The 27,229-nt window shown below is 36.4% G+C and overlaps 2 protein-coding genes across 2 annotated transcripts in view; both read left to right on the forward strand.

Moving 5' to 3' along the window:
- The window catches only part of LOC128240254 (chitin synthase chs-1-like), a 38,332-nt gene extending 31,875 nt beyond the window's left edge, over positions 1-6,457 (forward strand). Inside the window, 4 exon segments of the mRNA XM_052956795.1 lie at positions 2,746-2,854; positions 3,643-3,785; positions 4,538-4,630; positions 4,632-6,457. Coding sequence (XP_052812755.1) covers positions 2,746-2,854; positions 3,643-3,785; positions 4,538-4,630; positions 4,632-5,192 — 906 coding nt within the window. The 3' untranslated portion in view covers positions 5,193-6,457.
- Positions 6,458-16,900: 10,443 nt separating this feature from the next.
- Positions 16,901-26,900, forward strand: LOC128241559 (neuronal acetylcholine receptor subunit beta-3-like). Its single transcript, XM_052958565.1, has 8 exons — positions 16,901-17,327; positions 18,846-18,985; positions 19,853-19,897; positions 21,610-21,722; positions 23,092-23,243; positions 23,591-23,759; positions 24,414-24,649; positions 25,806-26,900. Exons 1-8 carry the CDS (start codon positions 17,261-17,263, stop codon positions 26,402-26,404), a joined length of 1,521 nt encoding a protein of 506 aa, XP_052814525.1. The 5' UTR covers positions 16,901-17,260; the 3' UTR covers positions 26,405-26,900.
- The last annotated feature ends 329 nt before the right edge of the window (positions 26,901-27,229 follow it).

A 27,229-nucleotide genomic window follows, 5' to 3' on the forward strand; every position in this document is an offset into this window, starting at 1 on the left:
TGAATATCGCCCCTAGTGCTAATCAATATCTTTCTTAACCTTGTCCTTAAACACGCCTCATTAGCTCCATTCAATCTATTGGCAAGTTATTATATTAAAATTAATTGAAATACAAGGTGGTTTTTGAATACAACTGAATAAAGCCCCGGGCCCACTTGAAATGCAAAGGTATCGAATGGTTAAGTGACCAGTTACAGATCACATAATACAACCCCAAGTCAAACTTGAATTGTACAGGTACTAAAGTGTAAAGTGACCAGTTACTGGTCGCTGAATACAGCCCCTGGTCCTGCTTGAATTGCAAAGGTATCAAATGGTTAAGTGACCAGTTACAGGTCACAGAATACAACCCCAGGTCAAACTTGAATTGTAAAGGTACTAAAGGGTAAAGTGACCAGTTACTGGTCGCTGAATACAGCCCCTGGTCCTGCTTGAATTGCAAAGGTATCAAATGGTTAAGTGACCAGTTACAGGTCACAGAATACAACCCCAGGTCAAACTTGAATTGCACAGGTACTGAATAGTAAAGTGATCAGATATTGGTCGATGTGAATACACAAAAATGCAAAGAAAGCAAAACACATTTAAAACTGACTATTAACTCCAATATGATAATTTTATCTTGACAGCAAACCGAACAATGCCGCATTTGTTCTAACGTTGTAACTCTTGATTATCCATAGAACTGGTTCTGTTCGTAATGTATTGAGTCATTGTTGTCAATAACTGATGTTCTACGTATTTTTTATTTCCTACGTATTTTTGAATACGAATTGATCTTGTATTTAAGTCGTCGACACCTTCTCAATTCTAGTCTGAATATAGACAGGATATTTTGGAAACGCATATTTGTAATGTTATGCACCGTCATACGAGTGTTTTTTTATTCCGACTTCACTATTGTAAGTGTGTGATACCACTCCTGTAGTTACCGGTTAAATAGGGGAAAAGACAAATTCCACCTTTCCCCACTGTTTGCTTAGGCGGAGAAAAACACTAAAAAATTGCTGTTCCTTTTTCCAGGGTAGTTTACCGTATGTTGTATGCAATTTATACAGATTTATCACCTTACATGTTATCGCATGTGTTCCCACAAAAACATTAGAATATGTATGAAAGCTTTTATAGATAAGTCTACATATTCTAATATTGATAAGGAAGCTTGTGCGTGGAGATTTGTCCTGAACCCGTTTAACTTTTCTATTCATCTATTTTCCATTGCCTTTCTTGTTGTTGTTTTCTGCACCCTTTTTTACTTTGTCGTAAATGTAATAGCAATGAGCTATCACTAGAAAATGTCTTATGTATGGTGACCTAGAGGTGACATAAACGTCTTGTTTATTTATCTCGTTAAAATGACATAATTGGTCAATAACATGAGCCTAATAACCGCGCATAAATGTGGATGAAAAACGGCTAATTAAGATACGTTCGATTTTAATATTCGACTCTGTTTTGCCAATATGTCGTTATAACGAGATATGTAAATTGTTTAAACGAGCCAAGTCTCTAAACAAGATACGGAAGTAGTCTTCCCGAGCTACTCAGTCTCTAAACAAGAAACGGAAGTAGTCTCAACGAGCTACTAAGTCTCTAAACAAGATACGGAAGTAATCTTCCCGAGCTACTAAATCTCTAAACAAGAAACGGAAGTAATCTTCACGAGCCACTAAGTCTCTAAACAAGATACGGAAGTAATCTTCCCGAGCTACTAAATCTCTAAACAAGAAACGGAAGTAGTCTCAACGAGCTACTAAATCTCTAAACAAGATACGGAAGTAGTCTCAACGAGCTACTAAATCTCTAAACAAGAAACGGAAGTAGTCTCAACGAGCTACTAAATCTCTAAACAAGAAACGGAAGTAGTCTCAACGAGCTACTAAGTAATTAAAACGTGGTACGTAAGTCACATAGACGAGTTTTACAAGATAGTCATTCTAACACGTAAAATCGTTTAAACCAGATAAGCCGGTCCCTTTTTACAAGATAAAATTAATTTAGACAACAGCTACCTCCAGCCGGCCAATCATAGGCCTGCAAAAGTGTTTGATAAATCTCACACAAAACTGTTTTTCAGTCGGATATTTCAACTGGTAAATCTCGTGCAAATCGTGCACCTACTTATGTTACAAGGACGTTCTTAATACTACAGAAATGTTTGTTTCCTGTGCTTTCCTGACATTTTTCTCATACAAATGTATGGTATAGGACTGAGAAACAAGCAATACACTTTCTGTTGTCTAAGTCGGATAGATCACGAGTAGCCGTTTGATATGGCATTATAATTCCATATCAAACGGCTACTCGTGATCTATCCTATACAACCAATATGTCACCTCTATGACAACTTACTTATGGCTTAAATTTTAGAATTAAACGCATGGTTAGTTAGTTAAGTCAAATTTCCTTCTGGTATTAATAATGATCATCTTCTTTTAACGCACGGTCTCGTTGAAGTCATAGTTAATATTTTTTGCGAGAAGCGTAATTATATTCAAGCGAATAAAACACACACGACAGTTTATGGTATATTTATTGAATGTTTTTTTTCATTTAGTCATCTACTTATGGACAAACAAACCTGGCAGTTGTCCATTCATTTTTGTAGGTATCATCATCATCATCATCATCATCATCACACTACTAAATCTACATCAATGAACGTTTCTTTTCTGACATTAAACATTTAAAATGAATCACCAATTAATGATTGTGTTGCAGTTCTAACACCCTCTACTGTTATAGGTATATGAAATGGTCAAAGACATGCAGAAAGACCAAGAAGCAGACAGTATCTCTTTAACTTCTGAGTCAAGTTATGCTGGAAGTGACGTGGACGATGACGAAGAAGCAGGTAAATATGCAATTTTTGGAGGAAAGCGAAACATTGAACTAGGAACAGATACAACTATATCGCTAGTATCCCTCGGTTTGTAGGCAGATATTCCTGAACAATAAAACAGTGAAAACTACAGGGATAGGCCCATATCTCCTAACGGAGTTGTAAAAAGTAAAAGGGTTGTCGTTGAGTGTTTATGGATGGCGCAAATATAGTAAAATCATGTGACCGAATTAGCTCACGCGCGCAGAAGATTATTGGAATGTTTGCTATGATAATTATTCTGGTTTCAAATACTTTCTGTTTAGAATGTAATCTCAAAATCGGAGATACTCTTTGGCAATAGACGTTACTATTATACATAACATATTGATAGTCTTATCGATGCGTGAGTACCCAAAACATATCATTCGATTAGTGTCAGATCATTCATATCGTCGACTTCGACGTTATCAGTGGCGTTGCACATTTCCGATGCTCATTTGTGATGCTTCGTGATTCCATATAAGTTTGGTATTACCAGGAAGAGTTTTTATATACAGAGAAAGAAGTTATAATAAAATCAAATGAATTTGAAAAACATGTTTTATGGCTGTAAAAGATTGCTCAAATGCCATTTAATGCCCGATTTTAGCAATAAACTGTAATTGTATCGTTTTTTTGTAATATTGTATTAGTTATCAACTACCTTTTCTTTTAAATTGATATCATTATAATATGAGGTCGGCATACATCAAAGTTTCACATTATTACAAGGACAAGCTGATTTGTAGAACGGATACCTTAACAAAATGTATTTCCAGCGAAAAGAAAAAGAGAGAGCAGGGAGCGCTGGAAGAATGTCGTCAAGCAGCGTAAGCGTAACCATGGCAACACGCTCGGGGCAAACTTCCGGAAGAACTTTGTCAAGTTCCAGAGCTTTGTGAAAGAGGAAGATTTGTCTACTGTAAGAGAACCCGTTTGTTTATGTATCAACGTATTCATGTGGCTGCTATAATTGTCATAATCATTGCAAGACTAAAGTGCTTTCATAAGCACTGCGTATAATCGGGATTGCATTTTGGATATTAACCAATACAGGTGTTTCGACGATAGGCAAGATACGCTTTTGGGTTTAAAGAAATAATTGAGCAATTGGATTATGGATATTATGAAACACAAATCTATGACAAAGAATACTTCAATACGATTTCTTAACTGACGATTGTAACGAAGAGGGTTTTTTTAAAAGCCAGATCCTTTTTACGCGATAATAATAAAACACCGTTGACAGTAACGGTCAACCCGATTTAAGTTTTAAGTTTAAAACTTTATAGGCCATTGGTAATCTTGCGGTAAGCAACGGTTAACAATAAGAAAAAAATACCAAAATTAAACATAAGACTACCAATATCGCACCAATGGTTAAAGTTATTAAGGATTGATTCTCATGTTTTGTGTATATATGCAGTATGAACGCTTGGTCGCGATTTCTCATTTTCATTACTTTTCTTTTCTACTATATTGTGGCTGTGGTTACACCAAGAAAATTATCGATTTTGTTTTCACGAAAGGTCTACCTGTTCATGCAAAATGAATGCATTTTTACAGAAAGTCGAGTGCGAATTTAAGTATTTGGCTATGCATACAATTTGTATGCACAAACATTACACAAAATTTCAAATTATATCTAATATCATGTTTTGCTATTTTCGACAGATGAAGGACGATGATGTGATGAAGAATATGAAAAAGAAGACACATTTCAATCGAATGAATATGAAATCTATGAAAGTCCTTACAAATATGGCGAAAAAACCCTGGGACAAAACAAATGCTGGAGAAAAAGAAGGTTGTGGCGATAGAAAGATTTAAAACAGCAGGATGGAAAGCTGCTATGTTGCAAAAACGAGGACCTGACGGCAATGATGGTAATACACAGCGAAAAACATCAGGCTTAGATATTTATTCTCTTGCAAAGGCAGCTAAACAACAACAAAAACTGCAACAAGCGCAAGCTGAAGTTCACAAAGAAGATGATGAAGTAGACAAAGCCGAAGAGAATCAGAATGAAGATGAACTAGGTGATTATGAAGCTATTGGTGGTGACCCATATACTAAAATAGATAAAACCCAATCAGAAAGTACAAATGGGTTCAGTCTTGTACCAAAAGGATCTCCAACTCTTGCAAGACCAAGGTCTCCGGAAAATGAACACGGATTTCCAGCAATTCCGATCGATGATAACACAGACAGTGATACCGATTACGATGATGTAGCCAACACAATTCAGATACCTAAGGTTGAGAATGACGAATGGCCTGAAGAGGAAAACTATGCCAATGCTACTGAGAATGTTGATGTGCTTTTTTGACCAAAGTCTGACGTTGAACATAAACTAAATTAACAGGCATCTTTATGTAGTCTTTGTATTCCTTTTGACAAATAAGAACTGTTGTGCAGTAAATACGATGCATAATAGGTATTGCGTGCAGACTTTTTAACATATCAATGCATATAATAAGACATGCTTGTCTTATCTTGCCATGCTTGTACTTTTGACCAAAGTCTGACGTTGAGCAGAAACTAAATTAACAGACATCTTTATGTAGTATTTGTATTTCTTTTGACAAATAAGAACTATTGTGCAATGAATACGATGCATAATAGTTATTTTGAGCAGATTTTTGACATATCAATGCATTTAACAAGACATGCTTGTCTTATCTTGCCAGGCTTGTACTCTTCTTGTGTTGTTGTTTTTTAATGTTAATTAGTATGTTATTGAATAAGTATCTTATATAAGAATCCATCTAAAACTATCTTTTTATATCTTTCAAAATGATTATTGCTGATATTTTAATTTGTACCAGTAGCAAAAAGAACTTCTTGGGCCTTATTCATTAAATATTTTAGATTTAACTCAAAATATAAAAGGGAAATATGGCTGTTTTGATTTGACTATAAGATTTAGTGGGCCAATAAAAACACTCCGATTTTGTGCTATATATAGAATTAGATCAACCTAAGAAGATTTGTGAATACGGCCCCTTTCATGATTTTGATTGAAAAGCTTGCATATAACCTTAGGAGGCAACGCAGATCTTTAAGTATTTTAATATGAAAATGTACTATGGTATACATGTATTAAGTAAGACATTTTAACAACAAGCGTGTGACAAAATACCATGAGGTCAAAATGTTCAGCTAATTATTAAAATAATCATATGAACATAAATTGAGTTTTAATTGAAAATTTCATATAAAAAAAATATTTATAAAATAGTCCTGACCAACAATAACTCTTCAAAAATGTTACTCCAATAGATTATCTGCATGAAAATAATACTGGGTTCTGGAGATTTTAAGACTATTTTAAGATTAATTTTGTTATACGTTATTCCACAACACGATGATGTAATTAAGTTGTTAAACAGGAGCTTAGTACGAGAATATTGCCCTGTTTCTGTGATATTTTTAAATTGCTTAACTTCATATTTATATTGTATACAGGAAGGTCATACGCGGATTCATATTGTATTTATGAAGATAATTTGATTGTCTATTACTTTTTGTACTCATTCATTAGTTATATATTTAGCTTTAAGTTTTAACATTATGAAATAAATTTAGATTTTTTGGATTGTTCATTGTTTTCGCCATCGCAAAGTTTTAATAATAATAGTATGCGTTAAATAGTCTCACTGCGTAACATCACGGCTACGGCTCCTTTTCGGTGAAAAGAGACAGTTGTAGAACTTTGATTTTAGACATAGACCACTCATCATGCTTTGACAAATCTCCGGAGTGGCTTGAGTTCCAGTTAAACAATATACATGGAATTTCTGGATCGCACATAGATGGGCTTTCATTAATCAATGTGCATCACAGAATGCACCATCACCATGTAAGCGATTAACAGTGTCCCTAACTGGTTTTCTGACCACGTCCGATTTGTTTTCGCAGACTTCATCTTGCCTTCTCCAATCAGATAAAGGGCATGTCTTAACGCACTAATAAATTTTGATGCTTGTAGGATCAAGGTCAAGATCACTGTTACTAAAAATAGAAACACGGTTGAAACTCAACAACTTTAGTTAGGGTCAACATATCTTGACCAAACTTGTTCTATAGAAAGAGTTTATGGATATCTTTCAATGGATTGCGTGTGGAGTTCCTAGGGTCAAGGTCAAGGTCACTGTTACTAAAAATAGAAAAACGGTTGAAACTGAATAACTCTAGTTTGGGTTGACATATCGTGTCCGAACTTGGTATATAGGAAGAGATTATGAATACCTTTCAAGGGATTGCGTTTGGATTTTCTAGGGTCAATGTCACTGTTACTTAAAATAGAAAAAAACAGTTGAAACTGAATAACTTTAGTTAAGGTTAAAACATCTTGACCAAACTTGTTCTATCAGAAGAGTTGATGGATACCTTTCATGGAATTGCATTTGGAATCCATAGGGTCAAGGTCAACGTCACTGTTACTAAAAATAGAAAAACAGTTGAAACTGAATCACTTTAGTTAGCGTCCACATATCATGACCAAATTTGGTATAAAGGAAGAGTTTATAGATACTTTCATGGGATTGTGTTTGGGGTCATAGGGTCAATGCCAAGGTTACTGTTACTAAAATAGAAAAACAGTTGAAATTGAATGACTTTAGTTAGGGTCCACATATCTTGACCAAACTTGGTATAAAGGAAAGGTTTATGGAGACCTGTCATGGGATTGTGTTTTGGGTCCCTAGGTTCAAGGTCACTGTTACTAAAATTAGAAAAATGGTTGAAACTGAATCATTTTAGTCAGGGTTCACATATCTTGACCAAACTTGGTCTATAGGAAGAGTTTATGGATACCTTTCATGGGATCGCTTTTGGGATCCCTAGGGTCAAGGCCAAGATCACTGCTACTAAAAATAGAAAAACGGTTGAAACTGAATCCCTTTAGTTAGGATTTACAAATCTTGACCCAACTTGGTATAAAAGATGAATTTATGGATACTTGTCATGTGGTTGTGTTTTGGGTCCCTATGGTCAAGGTCATTGTTACTAAAAATAGAAAAACAGGCACAGGCTGAAGTTCTTCTGCCAATCATTAAAAACCGGGTTTCGTCGCATTGCGGCGTTTCTTGTTCCATATTTGGTCACAAATTTCATATATACCAAAATGGCGTCTATTTTCCGATTCAGATGAATTTTCTGATTATTAAATGAAACATTTAAACATGTAAACATGTTGTCGACGTGGCAAAGGAAATCATATCGGGTTAGAGCGAAGCTCAAACCCGAATATGGTTTCCTGCGCCCCGTAAATCCCATATCGGGTCACCTGCTAACCCCATAACTTATATAGTGTCGTAAGTGACCAATCAATTAATTTGTTTCAAAATAAATATCATCATTTCTTAGTATTGCCAATTCGGAAAAGTGATCGTACGATACGATCATTTATAAGTTGATTCCATATTTGCAACATTTACGATAGGACCATGTATGCTCGTTAGCGTTTAATGAGAGAACACATAAAGATGTTTACAAAGCTAACCTCGCGTGTTAGAACCCTTATTTGATCAGATGTAAACGGGACATCGCATTCACCACGTCGGCAGTATCGATCAGGGATGTGTCCTTTTAAATAATTACATTCATATTGTACCTTGTTCATATTTTTTTTCAATATATAATCTTTCTTATTTAGATGAAGAAAGCAATGTAATACCAAACAGAAAAACAAACATTTTCTGTGATCTTCTTTAGAGACAAAGGGTTCAAAGAATACCTGCAAACACCGGTGTGAAGAGGTAAAGTGTTAAACATTTTCCCCGGTGCCGAAGTATCGAATTGCAATTTATTTGTTTTGACTCTAACGATTTGACTTAAAATGTAATCAATCAAATCATTTTCGTAAGATAAAAAGATTGAAACAAGATTTGCTTATTCATACCATTGTAAAACAGGAGACACCTGCGTCGACGTAACTAGAGTGGAATATCAGGAGCTGTTGAAGGTATTCCATCCATTATTTATACAAAAAAATGCTAATGGTAAATGTTCAATTTAAAATAACAAAGTGTAAAGTTTGGATAATTTTCACCGAGAGTTTTTTTATATAGGCATTATGTTATTGACGAAACAAAATAATAACTATTCTATATAGTCAATACACATAGTTAAAATGATTAATTACCTCCCTTACATATATAATATCATAATAGTAGATTCATTATGGTGTTAAATGAATATTACATGCAAAACAATATATTGATTATAAACACACTCACACATTTCAGCAACATAATAACGGATAGCCTACCTTAATCTACTACCACATCTCTGCATCATTATGATGGGAGGCTTACCTAAATGCACTTACACATCTCTGCATCATATTGATGGGATGCTTACCTAAATGCACTTACACATCTCTGCATCATTATGATGGGAGGCTTACCTAAATGCACTTACACATCTCTGCATCATATTGATGGGATGCTTACCTAAATGCACTTACACATCTCTGCATCATATTGATGGGAGGCTTACCTAAATGCACCTACACATCTCTGCATCATAATGATGGGAGGCTTACCTTAATGCAATTACACATCTCTGCATCATAATAATGGGATGCTTACCTAAATACACTTACACATCTCTGCATCATTATGATGGGAGGCTTACCTAAATGCACTTACACATCTCTGCATAATAATGATGGGAGGCTTACCTTAATGCAATTACACATCTCTGCATCATAATAATGGGATGCTTACCTAAATGCACTTACACATCTCTGCATCATTATGATGGGAGGCTTACCTTAATGCAATTACACATCTCTGCATAATAATGATGGGAGGCTTACCTAAATGTACTTACACATCTCTGCATCATTATGATGGGAGGCTTACCTAAATGCACTTACACATCTCTGCATCATTATGATGGGAGGCTTACCTTAATGCAATTACACATCTCTGCATAATAATGATGGGAGGCTTACCTAAATGCACTTACACATCTCTGCATCATAATGATGGGAGGCTTACCTAAATGCACTTACACATCTCTGCATCATAATGATGGGAGGCTTACCTTAATGCAATTACACATATCTGCATCATAATAATGGGATGCTTACCTAAATGCACTTACACATCTCTGCATCATAATGATGGGATGCTTACCTTAATGCAATTACACATCTCTGCATAATAATGATGGGAGGCTTACCTAATTGCACTTACACATCTCTGCATCATTATGATGGGAGGCTTACCTAAATGCACTTACACATCTCTGCATCATTATGATGGGAGGCTTACCTAAATGCACTTACACATCTCTGCATCATAATGATGGGAGGCTTACCTAAATGCACTTACACATCTCTGCATCATAATGATGGGAGGCTTACCTTAATGCAATTACACATCTCTGCATCATAATAATGGGAGGCTTACCTAAATGCACTTACACATCTCTGCATCATTATGATGGGAGGCTTACCTAAATGCACTTACACATTTCTGCATCATTATGATGGGAGGCTTACCTAAATGCACTTACACATATTTCCATCATAATGATGGATGTCTTACCTTAATGCAATTACACATCTCTGCATCATAATTATGGGTGGCTTACCTTAATGCAATTTCACATCTCTGCATCATAATGATGGGAGGCTTACCTAAATGCACTTACACATATTTCCATCAAAATGATGGCTGTCTTACCTTAATGCAATTACACATCTCTGCATCATAATGATGGGAGGACTACTTTAATGCACTTACACATCTTTGCATCAAAATGATTGTAGGCTTACCTTAATGCACTTACACATCTTTGCATCATAATGATGGGAGGACTACTTTAATGCACTTACACATCTTTGCATCATAATGATAAGAAGCTTACCTTAATGCACCTACGCATCTTTGCATCATAATGATGGGAGGCTTTCGCGGGTATTTTACCATCAGTTCGTCCCCGCATGGCTGGGATTTTATCCGGACTTGGCTTGACCGAAAGTCAAAAGTCCCCGCTATTCCCCGGACCTGGGGGCGTGGTTACAATTGACTGGTGCATAACGAAAGCTTAGCTTATAGAAACACTGTGGACTCCGTTTCCTGAGCAGAATCCAGTACTGTATCCTTTTTGAGTGGACCTGAGAAAGTGGTGCTCGAATCCACAAACTCTTAGGTGAGAGGCGGATACCTTTACCACTTGACCACTCTCACCCCTAAAATGTTTAGTATCTAGTATTCAAACTGCAAACGCTGCTGATAACAAAAAAAAACATAAAAGAAAACACATAAAATGAATAATTTGAGATCTCTATATTTTTTTAATATTCTTATAGAACAATAATTCGCACTACTTCGTGGACAAGAAAAAAAGGTATTCGGGTCATACATTGTAAACATATTGTAACTAATTGCACATGCGTAATAAGATACGAAACATACTGGGCGTATTCACATTTCACACGTGTGTGTATTAGATATCTTAAAGCAATCAAAATTAATTAGCTCAAACAAATTAACATTCTCAAATATTGGCTATTTGATATATAATCCTAATGCACACCTGACAGTAAAAGCGAAGTCTCCGTGCAGGATTAAGTGTTTAGTATCGTTTTCATATTTTCAACTAATTAGGTCAGTCAAACCCCAGGAGATGTCTTAATTATGGGCCATATGATATGAAATTAACAGTCATTGCAAAACTTAATTGCCTTGTAGTTTGTTGTGCTAAGTGAGAATATAAAATTAACGATGGATGTCTTAATGCACCAGTCCATTTTGACCACGTCCCCCTGGTCCGGGAATAGCGGGGACTTTGACTTTCGGTCCAGCCGGAGCACACAATTCACAACGGAAAGAAAATCGTCGCAGCTCCGTCGAGAAAAATCACAATTGGTCGTTGCAATACCGATGTTGTACCGGCGTTGTGATACCATTGTTCAACCGTTGTTGTAACGATGCTAGAGCCGATATGCTACCAATAACCACGTTTCCTTCCCTAAAGTATAAAACCGAGACCACGCCGTTTTTATACCGATATGCCACCATTGACCGGACCAATAGCGTTGTGATACTGGAGTACTGCCTTTGTAGTCCCATTGCTCGCTCCGGCAGCGCATTGGCAGATTTTTTTAGTATGTTTTAAAATGTATACCGTCACCGGCCATTGCTATTCTATTGCCGATATTCTGACGATGTCCTGACGATGTAGTACCCTTTATAACGATGTGATACCGTTGCGTTGCCGTCCTGGTACCTTTCCCCGAAAATCCCAAAAATGTGTGCTCTATCATAGTTATATACGCACTTTAATTTCCCCCCCCCCCAAACTATTTGATCATAAGTGGCACTGGGCCTTTAATATAATAAAGCGTTATCCATAACACCACCAAATGAATAGGCCCTTTTACAGTAATGGTAGGGAAAACACACTCTTTAATCAAGAACTGAAGCTCACGTCATGAACCCGAATTTCAATTGGTGTTCGCACATATTTAAAGACCTATGAAAATCGAGGATCTATCCCATTTACTGTAGCTCTTTTGCAAGTAGATCAGATTTGACGGTTTATGCAACACTTCATTTAGAGCACATTTTGTCGCTCTACATGACGTAGTCCAACGGCTATTTCATAGATCGTTCTGCCCTATGCAAGACGTAACTATGATTGATAGTTAAGACTGCGGATGTCTGGAGGATGTTATGCACCAGTCAATTGTAACCACAGCCCCCAGGTCCGGAGGTATACCGGGGATAGCCGGCGAAAAGGGCCGTGTTTTTACTTTCCAGGTGCCTCCGCAGGACCGGGTGACCGCGGTGGTTTCGTCATGGCGCCAAATTTCGCGGAGATTGGGCCTTATATATAGCCTCTGGGGTGCGGGGGCATTTGGCCGGGGTTTAACCATCAGTTCGTCTTATCCGGGGTTGGCTGGACCGAAAGTCAAAGTCCCGGCAGTTCCCCGGACCTGGGGGGCCGTGGTTACAATTGACTGGTGCATTAGAGCTTTATACTCAGGAACGTATATCCATGTTTCGTGCAACACGTGCGTTTCACCCACTTAGCATTATGTCGTTATTATATGGAAAACCTTCACTCTCCGACGATGAAAATATTGTATTATTCCATTATGTACACTTATTTATAAAACACTCTATAAACGGTTTACGGATTAGCCCCTTCTTTAAATATAACTGAACCAGGTTGTTTTATTGAACAGTTTACCACAAATCACCTGTGTAGCAGTGAGTCAAAATTCTTCTTCTTTTCTTTTACTAACATTTCTTTCACCTATAATTTCTTTCACCTATCCATTTCCTTTCCTTTTTCTTATTTATATTTATCGCCAAATACTTATTAAGTTTATGTGCTCATAGGAAAGACGTTACTAATGTTGTTAGAACATGTGTCCAACCCATTTGCTTTTTGTATACTCTATATCATTGTTGTAAATACCGATCATGTTGAAAGAAAAAATGTAATAAAATATGTTTAAATCAAAGCTTACGTCGCGAAACAGAATTTAAAATAGATGTGTAAACAGCTATGGAATCTTAGTGAAAACTATCCAGTATACAATTAAAATATGTATGTGGTAATATTCAAATACAAGTACTGACGTTTCTTCCTTTAATATCATTTAAAATGTGCAATATTTTGTTGATCAATATGAATTATAAAGAACTTTAAAATTGAGTTCATCCAAGTAAAGTCCTGTACTATGCAAGCGTAGCTATGTGATTCTTATAATCTAATGCACCAGTCAATTGTAACCACGCCAAAGGTCCGGGGAATAGCGGGGACTTTGCTTTCGGTCTAGCCAAACCCGGGTAAAATCCCCGCAGACGAACTGCTGGTAAAATCCCCACCAAAAGCCCCCGCACCCAGGGATCCTAGTTAAGGCCCATTCCCCGCTATTTTTGGCGCGAAGATAATACCACCATATCCATTCGGCACTGTGTGGCCACATTGAAGGTAAAAACACGGCCCGTTTCCCCGGTATATCCCCGGACCTGAGGGGGGGGGGGGGGCCTGATTACAAATGATTACAAATGACTAGTGCATTAATATCAACATTTTGTTGATTTTTTAACAAAAAGTACCATAAGCCACGACAATTTTCCATCGCCCTATACTCATTTTATGAAACTAACGCATGGGCAATTTATCGTTCGCGTCAAAATACCAAGTGACTTCACAAAGGGCGGCGCTAGTGGGTCAGAAGAGTGCGAACACCAAATAGAATAAGAGTTCATTTTGGCGATCTACTGAAAATGGCGCGGGCCTTTTTGGCTCGCTCCATTTTCTAAATGATGCTTTTATTGTGGAGAAGAACACAAACGAACGGTTGCTCAAATTTCAGTAGGTGTATAAAGTACGTCACAAATGCTACGTCAGAAGGCAACATTTGGCTTTGAATCATGACTTAATGTTAACATTAAGGTGACTTATAGGCACAAGGGGCCGGGTGGTATCACCTTTTATATTTGTATTATCAATATTTTTGTAATGCACATGTTATGCACCAGTCAATTGTAACCAGCCCCCCCCCCCCCACGCCAGGTCCGGGGGTATACCGTGTACCGTGGATAGTCGGGAAATGGGCCGTGTTTTTACCTTCCAGGTGGCCCCGAAGTGCCGGTTGAATGCGGTGGTTTTGCCTTCGCGCCAAAAAAAACGGGGAAAGGGCCTTACCTAGGGTTCCTGGGGTGCGGGGGCGGGGATTTTAACAGCCGTTCGTCACCGCAGGGCGGGGATTTTATCTGAGCTTGGCTAGACCGAAACTCAAAGTCCCCGCTTTTTTCCGGACCTGGGGGGGGGGGGGCGTGGTTACTATTGACTGGTGCATTACTATAACAAACAATTTGCTTACTTACTTATATAATTCGAGGGATCGCCCCTTTTCTGAGTCTATGTGTTTGTTATGGGCAGAAGTGTTTCACATTTTGTTCTGGCTATCTGTTTGAGATTAAAAAACAAACCTATTTTTTTCTAGATAAATGACACTTAATAATAAACGGCATGTTGATGTACTTATTCCTTTGGTAAATTTCACTGTTTTGAAATTCATAACTCTGGAAGCCATGACACCCATTTAACATCGCATAAATCAAATGAATATGAATAAATGGCATATGAGTGAATTGTCTTCGTATCCGAGCAATTAAAATGTTTTCTAAATTAAGCGGAAAAAACGCACTTAGAAAATTTCGATATATGTATATTAAGTTTTAAAACGTGTTCGCATTGATAAGTAAATACCGTGATAAAATTATGATACTGATCAAACTATTGTTTTTGTCTACAAAACCAATTAACCTCATTACTAGATATTCGTTCATTTGACATATCGCGATATATTGTAATAAATAAGATCAAACAAATTAAGAAGTTCAGATAAGACATATTTAATTACAGAAATGCTTTCATTCAAAAGTTTTAATTTCGAAATGGTCAAGTGTCAAGCGGTCATTGATTATAATCTGTCATATAAGACTTCTCCCGTGTATGTAAGGAATTTATGTACAACAATAAGAACAACTTCTGTTCTCTGTTCTTGCCATATCGACTGATAAATAAACTTTGAACTTGTTTTTAAACCTTAAATGAATTACATGTATTTGAACTCAAACTATGTATCATGGTTGATTAAATTGCCCAAATTGTTAGAATAATAGGAGTGCATGTAGACGCACATGGTAATATATACCGTTGAATCCAGGCAAAGACGCCATTCACTTTAAACAATGTCACACCCTTGGCATCGGTCTATAAGAAATAAATGCATTTAAAACGTTGACTATATGTACCCTTTGACTTTGACCACAAGGAGATGCACAATGTTCATTTATCATTTATAAAAAATGGTGGATACAATTTTTTTTGGAATTATGCAATGGAAACTAGAAGGACATGCCTAGTAGCTTAAAACCTCGCAGATGTTATGCATTCGGAACACCTCAGCCATTTTCGGCCACCTCAACCTCGGTCCGATAAAAAACGGTTTTAAATTTCAGAATTCTTTACATATAAATACGCTGCAAATTGACCGCGTAGTGATCTTAATATAGCAGTTAAACCTAAGGGCTTTACTCATTGGACTCTTTATCATTTATGCAACAATACCCTTTACTGGCATTCAATTTGAACTTGATAGTACAAAATACACGTTAAAACACTTCAGCTTATTCAAACTTTTATTTATTTATTACGATCTACTTTTATTGATGTGAACCGGCATACATCCGAGGTTGTTTTTGATGTCATCCTTCTGTAAATGCCCCCCCCCCCAAAAAAAAAAAAAAAAACAAAAAAAAAAAAACGTGTATTGTACACACCCTCTGTGTATTGATATTAATCTAATTGCCTAATTGTCTTATCAAATCTCCGATCTGCATATCCTGCTGTTCAGTTTTGGAGGTTTTATTATAGAAATGGACCCAAAATGGCCCTGAGTCAATAAACAAATAAACAGGAAATTGGCCCCTACTGTGACACTAGTGCAATTAGCAGGAGATGCACAGCAGGGAATTGTCATGCCAAATATTCCTTAAACTAGGCCTTTAACTAAAGAAACACTGGGACCATATTCAGTAACCAACCCAGATCTAACGTAAGTTTAAGAATATAATCTGAGTGTTTTGATTGGACTGGGCTGGTGTTGCTGTAACTGGTAGTGTTGTCGTTTCACTAGACTAGCATTGTACGTGTTTGAATGACATGTTTTTTCTATCCTTATTTGGTTCCTTTTCCTAGATATCGTGTTCGTAAAGCATGGACTCATTTCATAAAATCTGTCAGAATGAATAAAAACAAAGCTTAAAAGAACCCGCTGAATGGGGTAGATATTATATGCCCACTAATCAGGGCGTTTAAAATTTCAAAATCATTTCATTCACCGACGTTCTAAGGTTCGACAATCGATTAATCTGACCAGCCTTACGGAACGCTTGATTATTAATCGAGCGAAAATCAATGGCCAAAAACAATACAGAGAAACGAGAGAGAATTTTAATGGTTCATTTCAGGGTTGGCTTTTAAGTTTTATACTTTAAAACTTACAAAAATAATTGTGGTTAAGTAGATCGCCGAATTGTTTGAAGTCTGTATTTGCGAACTGGATTATTTCGACAATTAATAGAATTAACAGGAGTATAGCAATGACTATTTGTACGGGTTACTTAGCACGATAGAACAAATAAATGATATGTGCAACTATCATTTAGATTTAGGGCAAAAAGTGAACAGTTAGAAATATATTTAAAAAGACACAGAAAAACAGTATATATGTGTTATTAGTTTAGATTTACATGTATTGAGAAGTGAAAGAAAGAAAATACTTTGTATTTTAATCATAAGAGCATAAAATGGAATTACGAAAGGAAAGATAGCAGCGGTATACTCAAAATGTACAGAAACAGGGGTTTCGTTCAGCGCTTGGTGTATTGCCAACTGTTTTTATTTTATCATTTTGGTAAGTCTTGGTGTTGCTTTTGTAGATGTAGAAATACGTTGATAGTCTCATTTTAAAAACAGCAACACGATTACAAAATTGCACCGTGTAGCTACTTATGTTTTGATATTATTTCTATTATTATTATTATTATTATTATTATTATTATTATTATTATTATTATCATTATTATTATCAATAAAATTAATTATTACTTTTATTATTATTATTATTTTATTTTTTTATTTATTATTATTATTATTATTATTATTATTATTATTATTGTTATTATTATTATTATTGTTATTATTATTTTTTATTTTTTTATTTATTTATTATTATTATTATTATTTTTTTTTTTTTATTTTTTTTTTATTTATTTATTATTATTATTATTATTATTATTATTATTATTATTATTATTATTATTATTATTATAAGTAGTTACAATGTATATTATTTACAAAAAAATAATAACTTTTAATAATAATAGTAACTTGATGCGAAGATCTTCGCATCCTGTTGTTTTTGTGAATAAGTAAGTAAGTAAATATTTTAGAATCGTGGCTTACGCATCAAACATAAAAAAATGATAAAATATAATGTTAACGTAATTATCAGATAATGATGTTCGAAATAACACCCGGTCCGTTGGTCGCCGTTTAATAAGACAATATAGAACTATCTTTGCGATAACGAAAATTAAATATCACAATAACTTTAATTTAAGTTTCATACAATGTTATAGAACATATAATATGGATATTAATACACCACATACTGAGTAGAGCAATATAAAACCATGATGAACATGAAAAAGGGTAATTAAGTCACAAAGTTAATTTCGTCGTTTTTAGAATGCAGATACTAAGTACGTGTATTTAGCTTATCTCCGCGGATATACGACCATTCGGTGTAATTGTCTTCTTGGAGGGATGTTAAATGGGGGTCCCGTGTGACAGTGCTATACACTGGTGCACGTTAAAAAAACAGGGTAGCTCTAACCAGTGTTACATTCCGTCTGTGCACTGTGCTCCAAAAACCTAATATGACTAACAATCTTATAGGAGGACTATAAAATAATAAAGGCAAATGTATGTCTGAAGACCCTAAATCGTGCGATGCGGCTCATATAACAAGTTTTGTAATAAATGGCAACTCATGTAAGTTCCTTTGTTTAATGTTAAACATGCTGTGTTCTTTGTGCCGCAGAATGGCGTGAGTATCATTTAAGTGAATTATTTGCTAATAAAGGAACGAAGTCAAAGCGCGCCTGAAGTAAGGGGTTTCTGTTTTAGAAAAGGGAAAAAAACACACACTCGCACCTAAATCAACACTCCAAACCAAATATGTTTTATACCATACTGTCAAAAATTGCTATGTCGAAGCTGTTGGGACCTTTGGAAAAAACGTCGAGATAACGAGCATTCGATATAACCGAAATAACGTGTAATCCAACAAATTCGAAAAAAAGTTCGACATAACCAGAACATCGAGATAACCGAGTCGACAATGTATTTTCTTTCTATTTTACCACAGTGACGGTTGAAAGTCAGTCGACGCACACCCAACACGTCAAAGAGTTGAAAGTAGCATTTAACGGATACGATCCGGAAAACCGCCCTGACGTCAACATGAACGTCACAGTTACGTTTTCGGTGACGTCAATTTCAGATGTAGTGAGTATGATTGAGCATTGTTATAATTTCATGTTTTTTTATATTTGTTTCAGTTTGATTTTGACAGACCAATTATTTCTCCGGCTTGGTCTATGTGATTGAATTTGAATTAAAAAAGAAATATTTTCATTGGCTGCTTTATTACCTTTAACATCCGTGCATACTGTTCTTTATTTAAGACTGAATAAGGTATTTATGAGCATATTCGTAAACTCCTGTGCAATACTTCCTTCGTTAAGTGACAGGATAGAAAATTAAATATAGTCCTGTTGACTCGAACTCGCTTGGCTCGATTTCCTCGTTGGCTCGAACCGATTTCTTTCTACTGAAGCAAGCATTTCGGCTTGCCTCAAACTTTCCGAGGTTTGAGGTATTTTCGCCGGTCCCTGGGAGTTCGAGCCAACGGAGTTCTACTGTAATAAGATAATGCACCAGTCAATTGTACCCCCCCCCCCCCCAGGTCCGGGGGTATACCGGGGATAGCCGGGAAAATGGGCCGTGTTTTTACCTTTCAGGTGGCCCCGCAGTGCCGGGTGAATGCGGTGGTTTTGTCTTCGCGCAAAATATAGAGGGAATGGGCCTTACCTAGGGTCCCTTGGTGCGGGGGCATTTGCCGGGGATTTTACCATCAGTTCGTCCCCGCAGGGGTTGGCTGGACCGAAAGTCAAAGTCCCCGATATTCCCTGGACCTGGGGGGGGGGGGCGTTGTTACAATTGACTGATGCATAGTTATAAGTCATTCAGATATAGTTTATTTTTGTACCTTATAACTGAATTATCCAACAGCATTTTCCAACTTAAAAATATGTTGATTTTAATTTTTTTTCTCTATCAAATCAGCTTTTAAAATCGATTCTTCCATTTTAGGATATAGACACGGGCCAAATCACTGTGGCAGGGACATTTATAATGGTAAGGGGTAAACTATTTGTATTTGTAACTGTCTTATGTAGATTAAAAATAAAGAAAAATATGTTTTTTGAGCACTTGAGGGAATACGGAACCCCTACCAATCGACCATTTTATCCTCTCGTTTATCAATAAATGGTCATATATACAATGCTCGTGGGTACATTGGTGATTTAAACGGGGCAATATATAGGTTTATGCTTCATAGATGCAAACATGACCTTTTATTGTTTACATGCGTAATTATGTTTGACTCATTTAATTTCTGTGTTTTAAACAAAACAAAAACATAAAATATTCTGAAGCTTAAAAAAATAGTAGCCTTTTTATATGGGCCTTTTTACCTATACTAAAATCTTTAGCTTTTTTGTTTTGGTCATTTAAGTAAAACATGATAATACATAACAAATAAAAAAGGCATAATTTTATATCAAGTGTAACCAATATTATGGCCGTTTCCGAGAACAGTAAATTTGTTGCCATACGAGCAGGCTCTTTTCTCTTTGACCGCCCAAATAGCTCATTAGTAGAGCCAAGAAAAGGGCCGTAACTGATGGCGAAACTCGTGGCCCAATGCCTTGGCATGCTTGATACTATAATGTCAGTTTAATTATTGTGCAAACTTTGCATTGATATTTCAATGGTCAATGTGTCGTCATGCAATACAATATTATTAAATTAAAAAGTCCGTAGAGCGTTCGTTTCGGGTGCGGATGGTCGGGGGCTCAAACAGCAGTCGCGTCTAACCGAAATACGTTAAAAGTGGTACCAGTAGCGCCAATGCCTAGCGCTCGGTATTTAAAGGGTAGTATTTGGAATATGGTGTACTCAGTACTGGTGCAACCCAGGAAGGTTGTATCTCGTGTATCGATGATTTACACCGAGCATGTTAAAACCAAGAAGTATCTTCGCTAGGGTATCGCATCCGGATTTCTTGTATCTCACTCTGTATCTTCAAGTCTTCCAATGTCATGATTTGACTGCCGATTACTGTCACTTCTATCTCATGTCACTTATGACATTTAAACACAATTTAAGTCATGATGGCGTCATGGCGGGGTCAAGCCAATGCAAGCAACGGACGGGCAGACCTTAACAAATAAGACTATTTTTTTCAGAGACTTTATTTAAAATATGGAATTGCATTTAGAGGCATTCAAAATTGCCTATTGATTCTCAAATCAAATCGAATCCAAAATATTGTATGTCACGTGTCCAACAACCACAAATGTTTAAAATTTATGCAAACATAATGTCTATATTAGTCATCACGCTACAATGGAAAATAATTCCAAAAACAAATAATCAGAATATGGTAATCCTCTTTCGTTAGAAAGTGTTGAGCTGAAGTATGTAAACAATTGGTTTAAGCAAGTAAACTTGCACGTAATTCCATTTGTAAGGTCAACGGTTACGTTAAGTTAAGATCAGACGATTTTAACTTCTAAGTTTTACTTCATTATTGTAAGCTTAATTATTTACATTTAGATTATATTTTACATCTCACAAATAATAACGATCTGGTTCGACATTCATAAAACATCTTACTAACTTAAGTCATTTTTAAAAAACTTTAAATGGTCAATTAACATGTAATGAAATGTAGAGTATTTTAACAGTAAAATTAGTATCTTCAACGTCAATTTAAAATAAAGAAACTAAAATGTTATTTAGTTAACTTTAGTATTTATAAATTTCGGTGTATTCGTTTTCAGACATGGAGTGATCCACTTTTCCAATGGGACAGCGCAGTAAAGACTCCGCCTATAGAGTACGTGTTCTACCGGAAGTCGTCCATATGGACCCCTGTACTCGTTGTTGACAGCGCGTAAGTATACATGGACTCTATCTATTCGGATCGCCTCGTTGAATTTTGCTTACACCAGTAGTATATATGACATATAGTTCATTAAGAGTTGTTGTTTCCCAGTAAGCAACCTTGATGCAAGCAAGCTGTGTCACAGGAATGGCGAATACCCACACAAGCTGCCTAAGCATAGGAATGGTAAACTATTTCTTTGAAAACGGGTCATAACTCCATCAAACATGAGTCGAAAGCTACCAACGTCGAACTTGATCTGTATGTTAAAGTGTTTAACATTTGTGCCAACTACATTTAAATCCGTAAACCCTTCGATGAGGTATTATCCGGACACCGTCTTGTTGGCAAATTCTAAGTCAGAAAGAGGCATAACTTCGTAAAATAATATATTTTGTAATAAAGGTCGAAATTGACCTTTATTTCATGAAGTTAGACATTTGTACCAAATATCTTTTAAATATGTCTTTTCTTACATGAGTTTTTGTCCGCATACCGTATTTTTCAAAGTCTATGTTGAAATTGGAACAAAATCCGTAATTATATGGTAGTTTGTAACCAAAGCCATCAACTCTTTCATGAGTGATTGTTTGGACGTTTTGTTGGCAAATTCTAAATCAAAATAGGGTCACAACTCAAGTATATTGTAACCCAAATCGAACTAACCGATAAATCATGGTGTTGACCCTCTCTTAAGTTATCATCCGGACAAGATGTACCGACCGTTCAGCCGACAAGCTCACAACTATATGCCCCCAAACTTTGTTTGACGGGTGAATAATAAGTCGAGCCATGATAATTAAGTTTGACTGTTGTTGAACGAACTTCGACGTCTCCAAAAAGAACCAAACATCTTTTCAACTAATGAATTCATTAGGCGTTTTTGTTGATAATAAACTAGTTTTGGTTTTATATCGGTTGTGTTTTTGTTATTACAGTTTCAAATAAAATGAAACCCGGTTGAAACTGTTTTTGAAACTATGAAAACCCACTCCAGAGGCGGTTCCGTCGATTCTTTCCATCCGAAAACTAATTCACTTTGAAAACAATACCATGGCGAATGTGATCATGCATGTATGTTGAAACACCATTTAGTTAAACAGGCAAACGGTTTCATCGTTTAGAATAAATTAAGAAGTAATGGCATATGCAGCATCTTCATCATGCTGTTGAAACCTGTACACACCACCATGCATTTGTTACTTAAAAACAAACCTTTCGAGACAGGTTTCCACACCGCCGAAACCCATGAAACCAAACTGAAACTAGTTTGATTTCAACAAAAATGCCTTTAGTCGACATTAGCAATAAACAAATGAGTCCACGTTTAACTGACAAAATGTCAAAATAATAACTAATCAAAGTCGTAAATCTACAGAATCGACCATGTAACTTTACTCGGAGATGAATATGAAATGTTGCGAGTCGGCAATGATGCAGTCATCCAATGGGAACCTGCGGTTGTTTCCCGCACGCACTGTGACGTCATCATGACAGGGGCAATCCCGGACTACTTACAGTGTCGGCTAAGTATGGAATAAATATAGTTCTGCCATAAAATATAATAACATAATAATACACCTCATAAAATTAACTAAAAATTAAAATAAAATCACATTGACATTATGTGTGTGAGCAAGTGCAGAAGATTGTTCCCTTTTATTGACACACAATTGTAATTCTACACCAGGTATGCAAAAAAGGCGCAACTTTAACAATGTTATCAGTGCATGTCGTTAAGTTATTTGTAGGTCATCTGATTCAATTACTTAAGCTGTCAGTCAGTTGATACAAGTTGCGCTGATTATTATCAAGTTTGGTAGAATAAGGAGAAAACTAATCAGTTTCGATTATTAAAATGTAACATATTTTAAAAGGGTTGTCAAGTTGGACATACAGCGACAGCGAGGTTAAACTAATGCACCACTCGACCAGTATTTCAACAGCCCATCTTCAGATGGACTCCCAGACAAGCATTGGCTCTTCTGGGGCTGGGAGCGTCACTGTCAACGACCCTCGTGGTGAATTCAGTAAAACTTACCTTAGGTAATATCTATATAATTATGTATGGGTACTACTAGTATTTAACAGTTATCTAGATGAACATGGGTACTACAATACATCTACAGCGATCCCCGTTGGCACGATCTCCTGGGACCTGCGAAAATACCTCGAGCCTTGGATACTTTGAGTTAAGCGGGAATGCTTACCTACAGTATATAGAAATTGATCATTTACACCCAATTCTAGCCCACAAGGAATTCGGGTCAAGCGGGTTCGAGTCAACGGGGTTCGACTGTTTTAAACTACGTATGGGTGCTATAAAATATTCATATGTAGTTTATTTCGGTGCGATTCTCTAGTGTCATGGGTTACAAAGTATTTGTGTGAATTCTTCACACAATCGCACAGGAGAATGGATGTGATTTTCATTACATTTTCTGAAAGCATGTCAGCATTCTCCTGACTTACATGTATCTATTTGTAAACTAATCAAGGGCAGTTATTGGATACACAAAATGTTAATTGTATATGCATAATGACGTCATATTAATTTGGTATCATTTTAAGAATGTGAGTGAGTGGGATTACTTAAATATTGATCTGTGTTTGTTTTGTTTTTTGCATACAAAAAAGGCAAGTTGATACACTTTATGGAATTATGTTTACAATTCAACCAATCTATATCTTCAATTACAGCTACACAATGGAAATAAAGCTGAACAAAGAAATATTTACCTTATCTTGGCACATCGTGTTGACCTACGTCATCCTCACGTGCGCGCACCTGCTGGTATTCGTTACGCCCACTGATCACGTGAACCAACCAGGCTTCTCAGCAACTATTCTCATGGCGAGTGCGGTGTACCTCGCTCTTATATATACATATGTATCCTCCATCCTTCCTTCTACAACTCGACTAGTATCTCACCTTGGTATGTCGACCGATTACGTCCGGCGTGAGACCACAGTTATTTGTATTATATGTTTCATATAGACACTAACCTGGCTTTAAACAATTGAAAAAAACAACAACAAGGAACTGGCAGCTCTAGAAAAAGTCAAGCCACAAAATATAATAACAAGAAAACATCACGTTGACCATTGACCCACCTGTCAAAATAGATACAAAACCATCACGCATAGGAGTTAATCGGCTACATACAACCAATTTTAAGACTTCCACAGGCTGTGATTTTCCCAATATCTATACTGGAGACTATCAATTTCTGCAATAGAGTGTCAAATTCAGTCCAGTTCTTTGCAAAAAGAACAGTTTTTTTCTTCTTTTTCATTCAATGTTAACAAAGTATTGATACTTAAACAAACGCATTCTTTTTTGTCAACGAGGAGCAGATAACTGTGGTCTTAAGCCGTCTAACTGTTTTTGTCATATTTCATATCCATTCAAAATAACTCGGCCATTTTCCATCGAAAACAACATCGGATGTATATTGACGGTTTACAATGTCAGAAATCTTTACATTTAACTGCTGCAAGTAGATCGCGTACTAATTTCAATTTAGCAGTTAAACTTAATGACTACATGTATACTCTTTGGAATCTGAATTGTTTATGCAATAATGCACTTCACTGGCAATCAGTTTAAACTTAGATATGCAAAATGCACGTTAAAACACTTCAATTGATTTATAGTATTATTTCAAATTTAATGAACTTATTCTATCGATGTACAAGCATACATTCGAGGTTGTTTTCGATGAACAATGGCCGAGGAGATCCGAATAATGTCATTTCTTCAACGGATCTTATGTCCGATTTCAGCTTTAATTCATTTATTGAAATTACTGCAAATAAGCATCGTGTTGATAGATTTTGTGGTGGAATATAAAAGAATATGGTGTGTGAATTGTGTATGTTGGTCACTGAGTTCACCTCCAAAGTTATTGGCATTAACTCTAGTGAAACACAATTCTCGAACACCAGAGCGATGATGCCATGCGTACATTTATCATTATCAAACCTCTGAAGAATGAAAATGGTGAAACATCACGCTGGTTTATTTTATAATGTTATGTTAAGTGATCAAATCTAAATGCATCGCCCTTACGTGACATTTTCTTTTTTCAGAGTTACACATGTTTGCACATTTTATCCTTATAATCCTCGAGTCCATTGCTGGCACGTTCATCCATCGTCTACGCCGCCGACATAATTCTGGTGTTCCCGTCCCATCTTCCTCCCAGAAGTTCGCTCGCTCAGTGCTCGCCAAACTATCTTTTCAATGCTGTTGCTATGGCGACGAAACGCTTGGATCCTTTGACTTTGACCTTGAGGACGAGGAAACTCCGAGAGAGCGACCAAAACAATTGAGCCCAAGGAGGTCGCAGATGCCCTTGCGGACTCGGGTAAGCCCAACTGCCCTTAGTCTGGCCAAAGGCGGGGAACGCGACGGCCGAGACCCGGGGTTTTATAGGATAAAGAGCGCTTCGAGCACGACCAGTAATAACAGCAGCAACGGTGACTCCTTGTCCTCCCCGAGTACAATTTCCTCTCCAAATTCTGAATCAGAACTTACTAGAAGGTTTCTGCGATACACCTGGATGGACATAGCCTCGATGTGGAGTAGAGTTCTATTCTTCATGTTTGCTACTATCAGACTTGTTCTGGTTATTGTGAGCTTTCTCGTTGTGTATGTCTCTTGTGATAAATCGTTTTGTTTGAAATGATACGTGAACTATTTCGGTAGCGAAAGACTTCGTGTACTTGTAGATCTAGGTGTAGCTGCAGATGAAAAGTCGTTTGCGAAAAAACCTCGGACAATTTCTAATAAATAAATATGCCTATCAAAATAATGACAAATGGCCATAAGCATTCACATTCTTTAAGTTCATGAGTTCAGTACGGCGCATTAGCGTTGCATCGCTCTGCAAAATTCCGTCAAGTTCAATTTTGGCCAAATATAGTACAAGCAAGTCTAAAAGAACAATTTTCATATTTATTCTTAAAAAAAGTAATTGAGAATTACACTCACTTTCTTCTTTGTTTACATCGGTTTTGGCCCGTGGTGACACATGTGGGAACCCCACTGAAGTCACGTGATTCCTCACACTGATAACACTGATTTTGTTGATCAAAGATTCACATCTTTATTTACTTTGTGTTAACAATATGAATACTCTTTCCGATTTACTGTTTACAAATAAAAGTTGAATACCATGAAAATGACTTACCTGCTTAATTACTTAATTACTTGGAAATGGTCGAAATTTCACGATGGAGCTTATAAACTATTAAACAATAAAGGTACATTTATTTATCTGGTAAAAAAAGAGAAAGCGAAAGCCAGGATTAAACCGGGGCTGTATTTTCAGTACAATAGTTTTTTTGCCATCAGTCCTCGGCCATGGAGGCTTCTGACACAAATTGGCTTTTGGATAATATTTAATTGTTACACGCAAATTCATCAGAAGAAAAGTTTTTCCCCTGCCACATGCATATTCATTAAACCGAAATTGTGTCAGTCCGACAGTATTTGAAGTATAACGGAATTA

The sequence above is a fragment of the Mya arenaria genome, chromosome 7, assembly GCF_026914265.1.
Source record: "Mya arenaria isolate MELC-2E11 chromosome 7, ASM2691426v1".
In the NCBI taxonomy this organism is placed as follows: domain Eukaryota; kingdom Metazoa; phylum Mollusca; class Bivalvia; order Myida; family Myidae; genus Mya; species Mya arenaria.

Excerpts from the sequence above, each read along its gene's own strand:
- LOC128241559 (XM_052958565.1), top strand. The coding sequence starts at position 17,261 with ATGTACAGAAACAGGGGTTTCGTTCAGCGCTTGGTGTATTGCCAACTG. Across the intron at positions 17,328-18,845 it reads GTTTTTATTTTATCATTTTG|TGACGGTTGAAAGTCAGTCG; the intron begins GTAAGTCTTGGT and ends ATTTTACCACAG. Across the intron at positions 24,650-25,805 it reads TCGACTAGTATCTCACCTTG|AGTTACACATGTTTGCACAT; the intron begins GTATGTCGACCG and ends TTCTTTTTTCAG.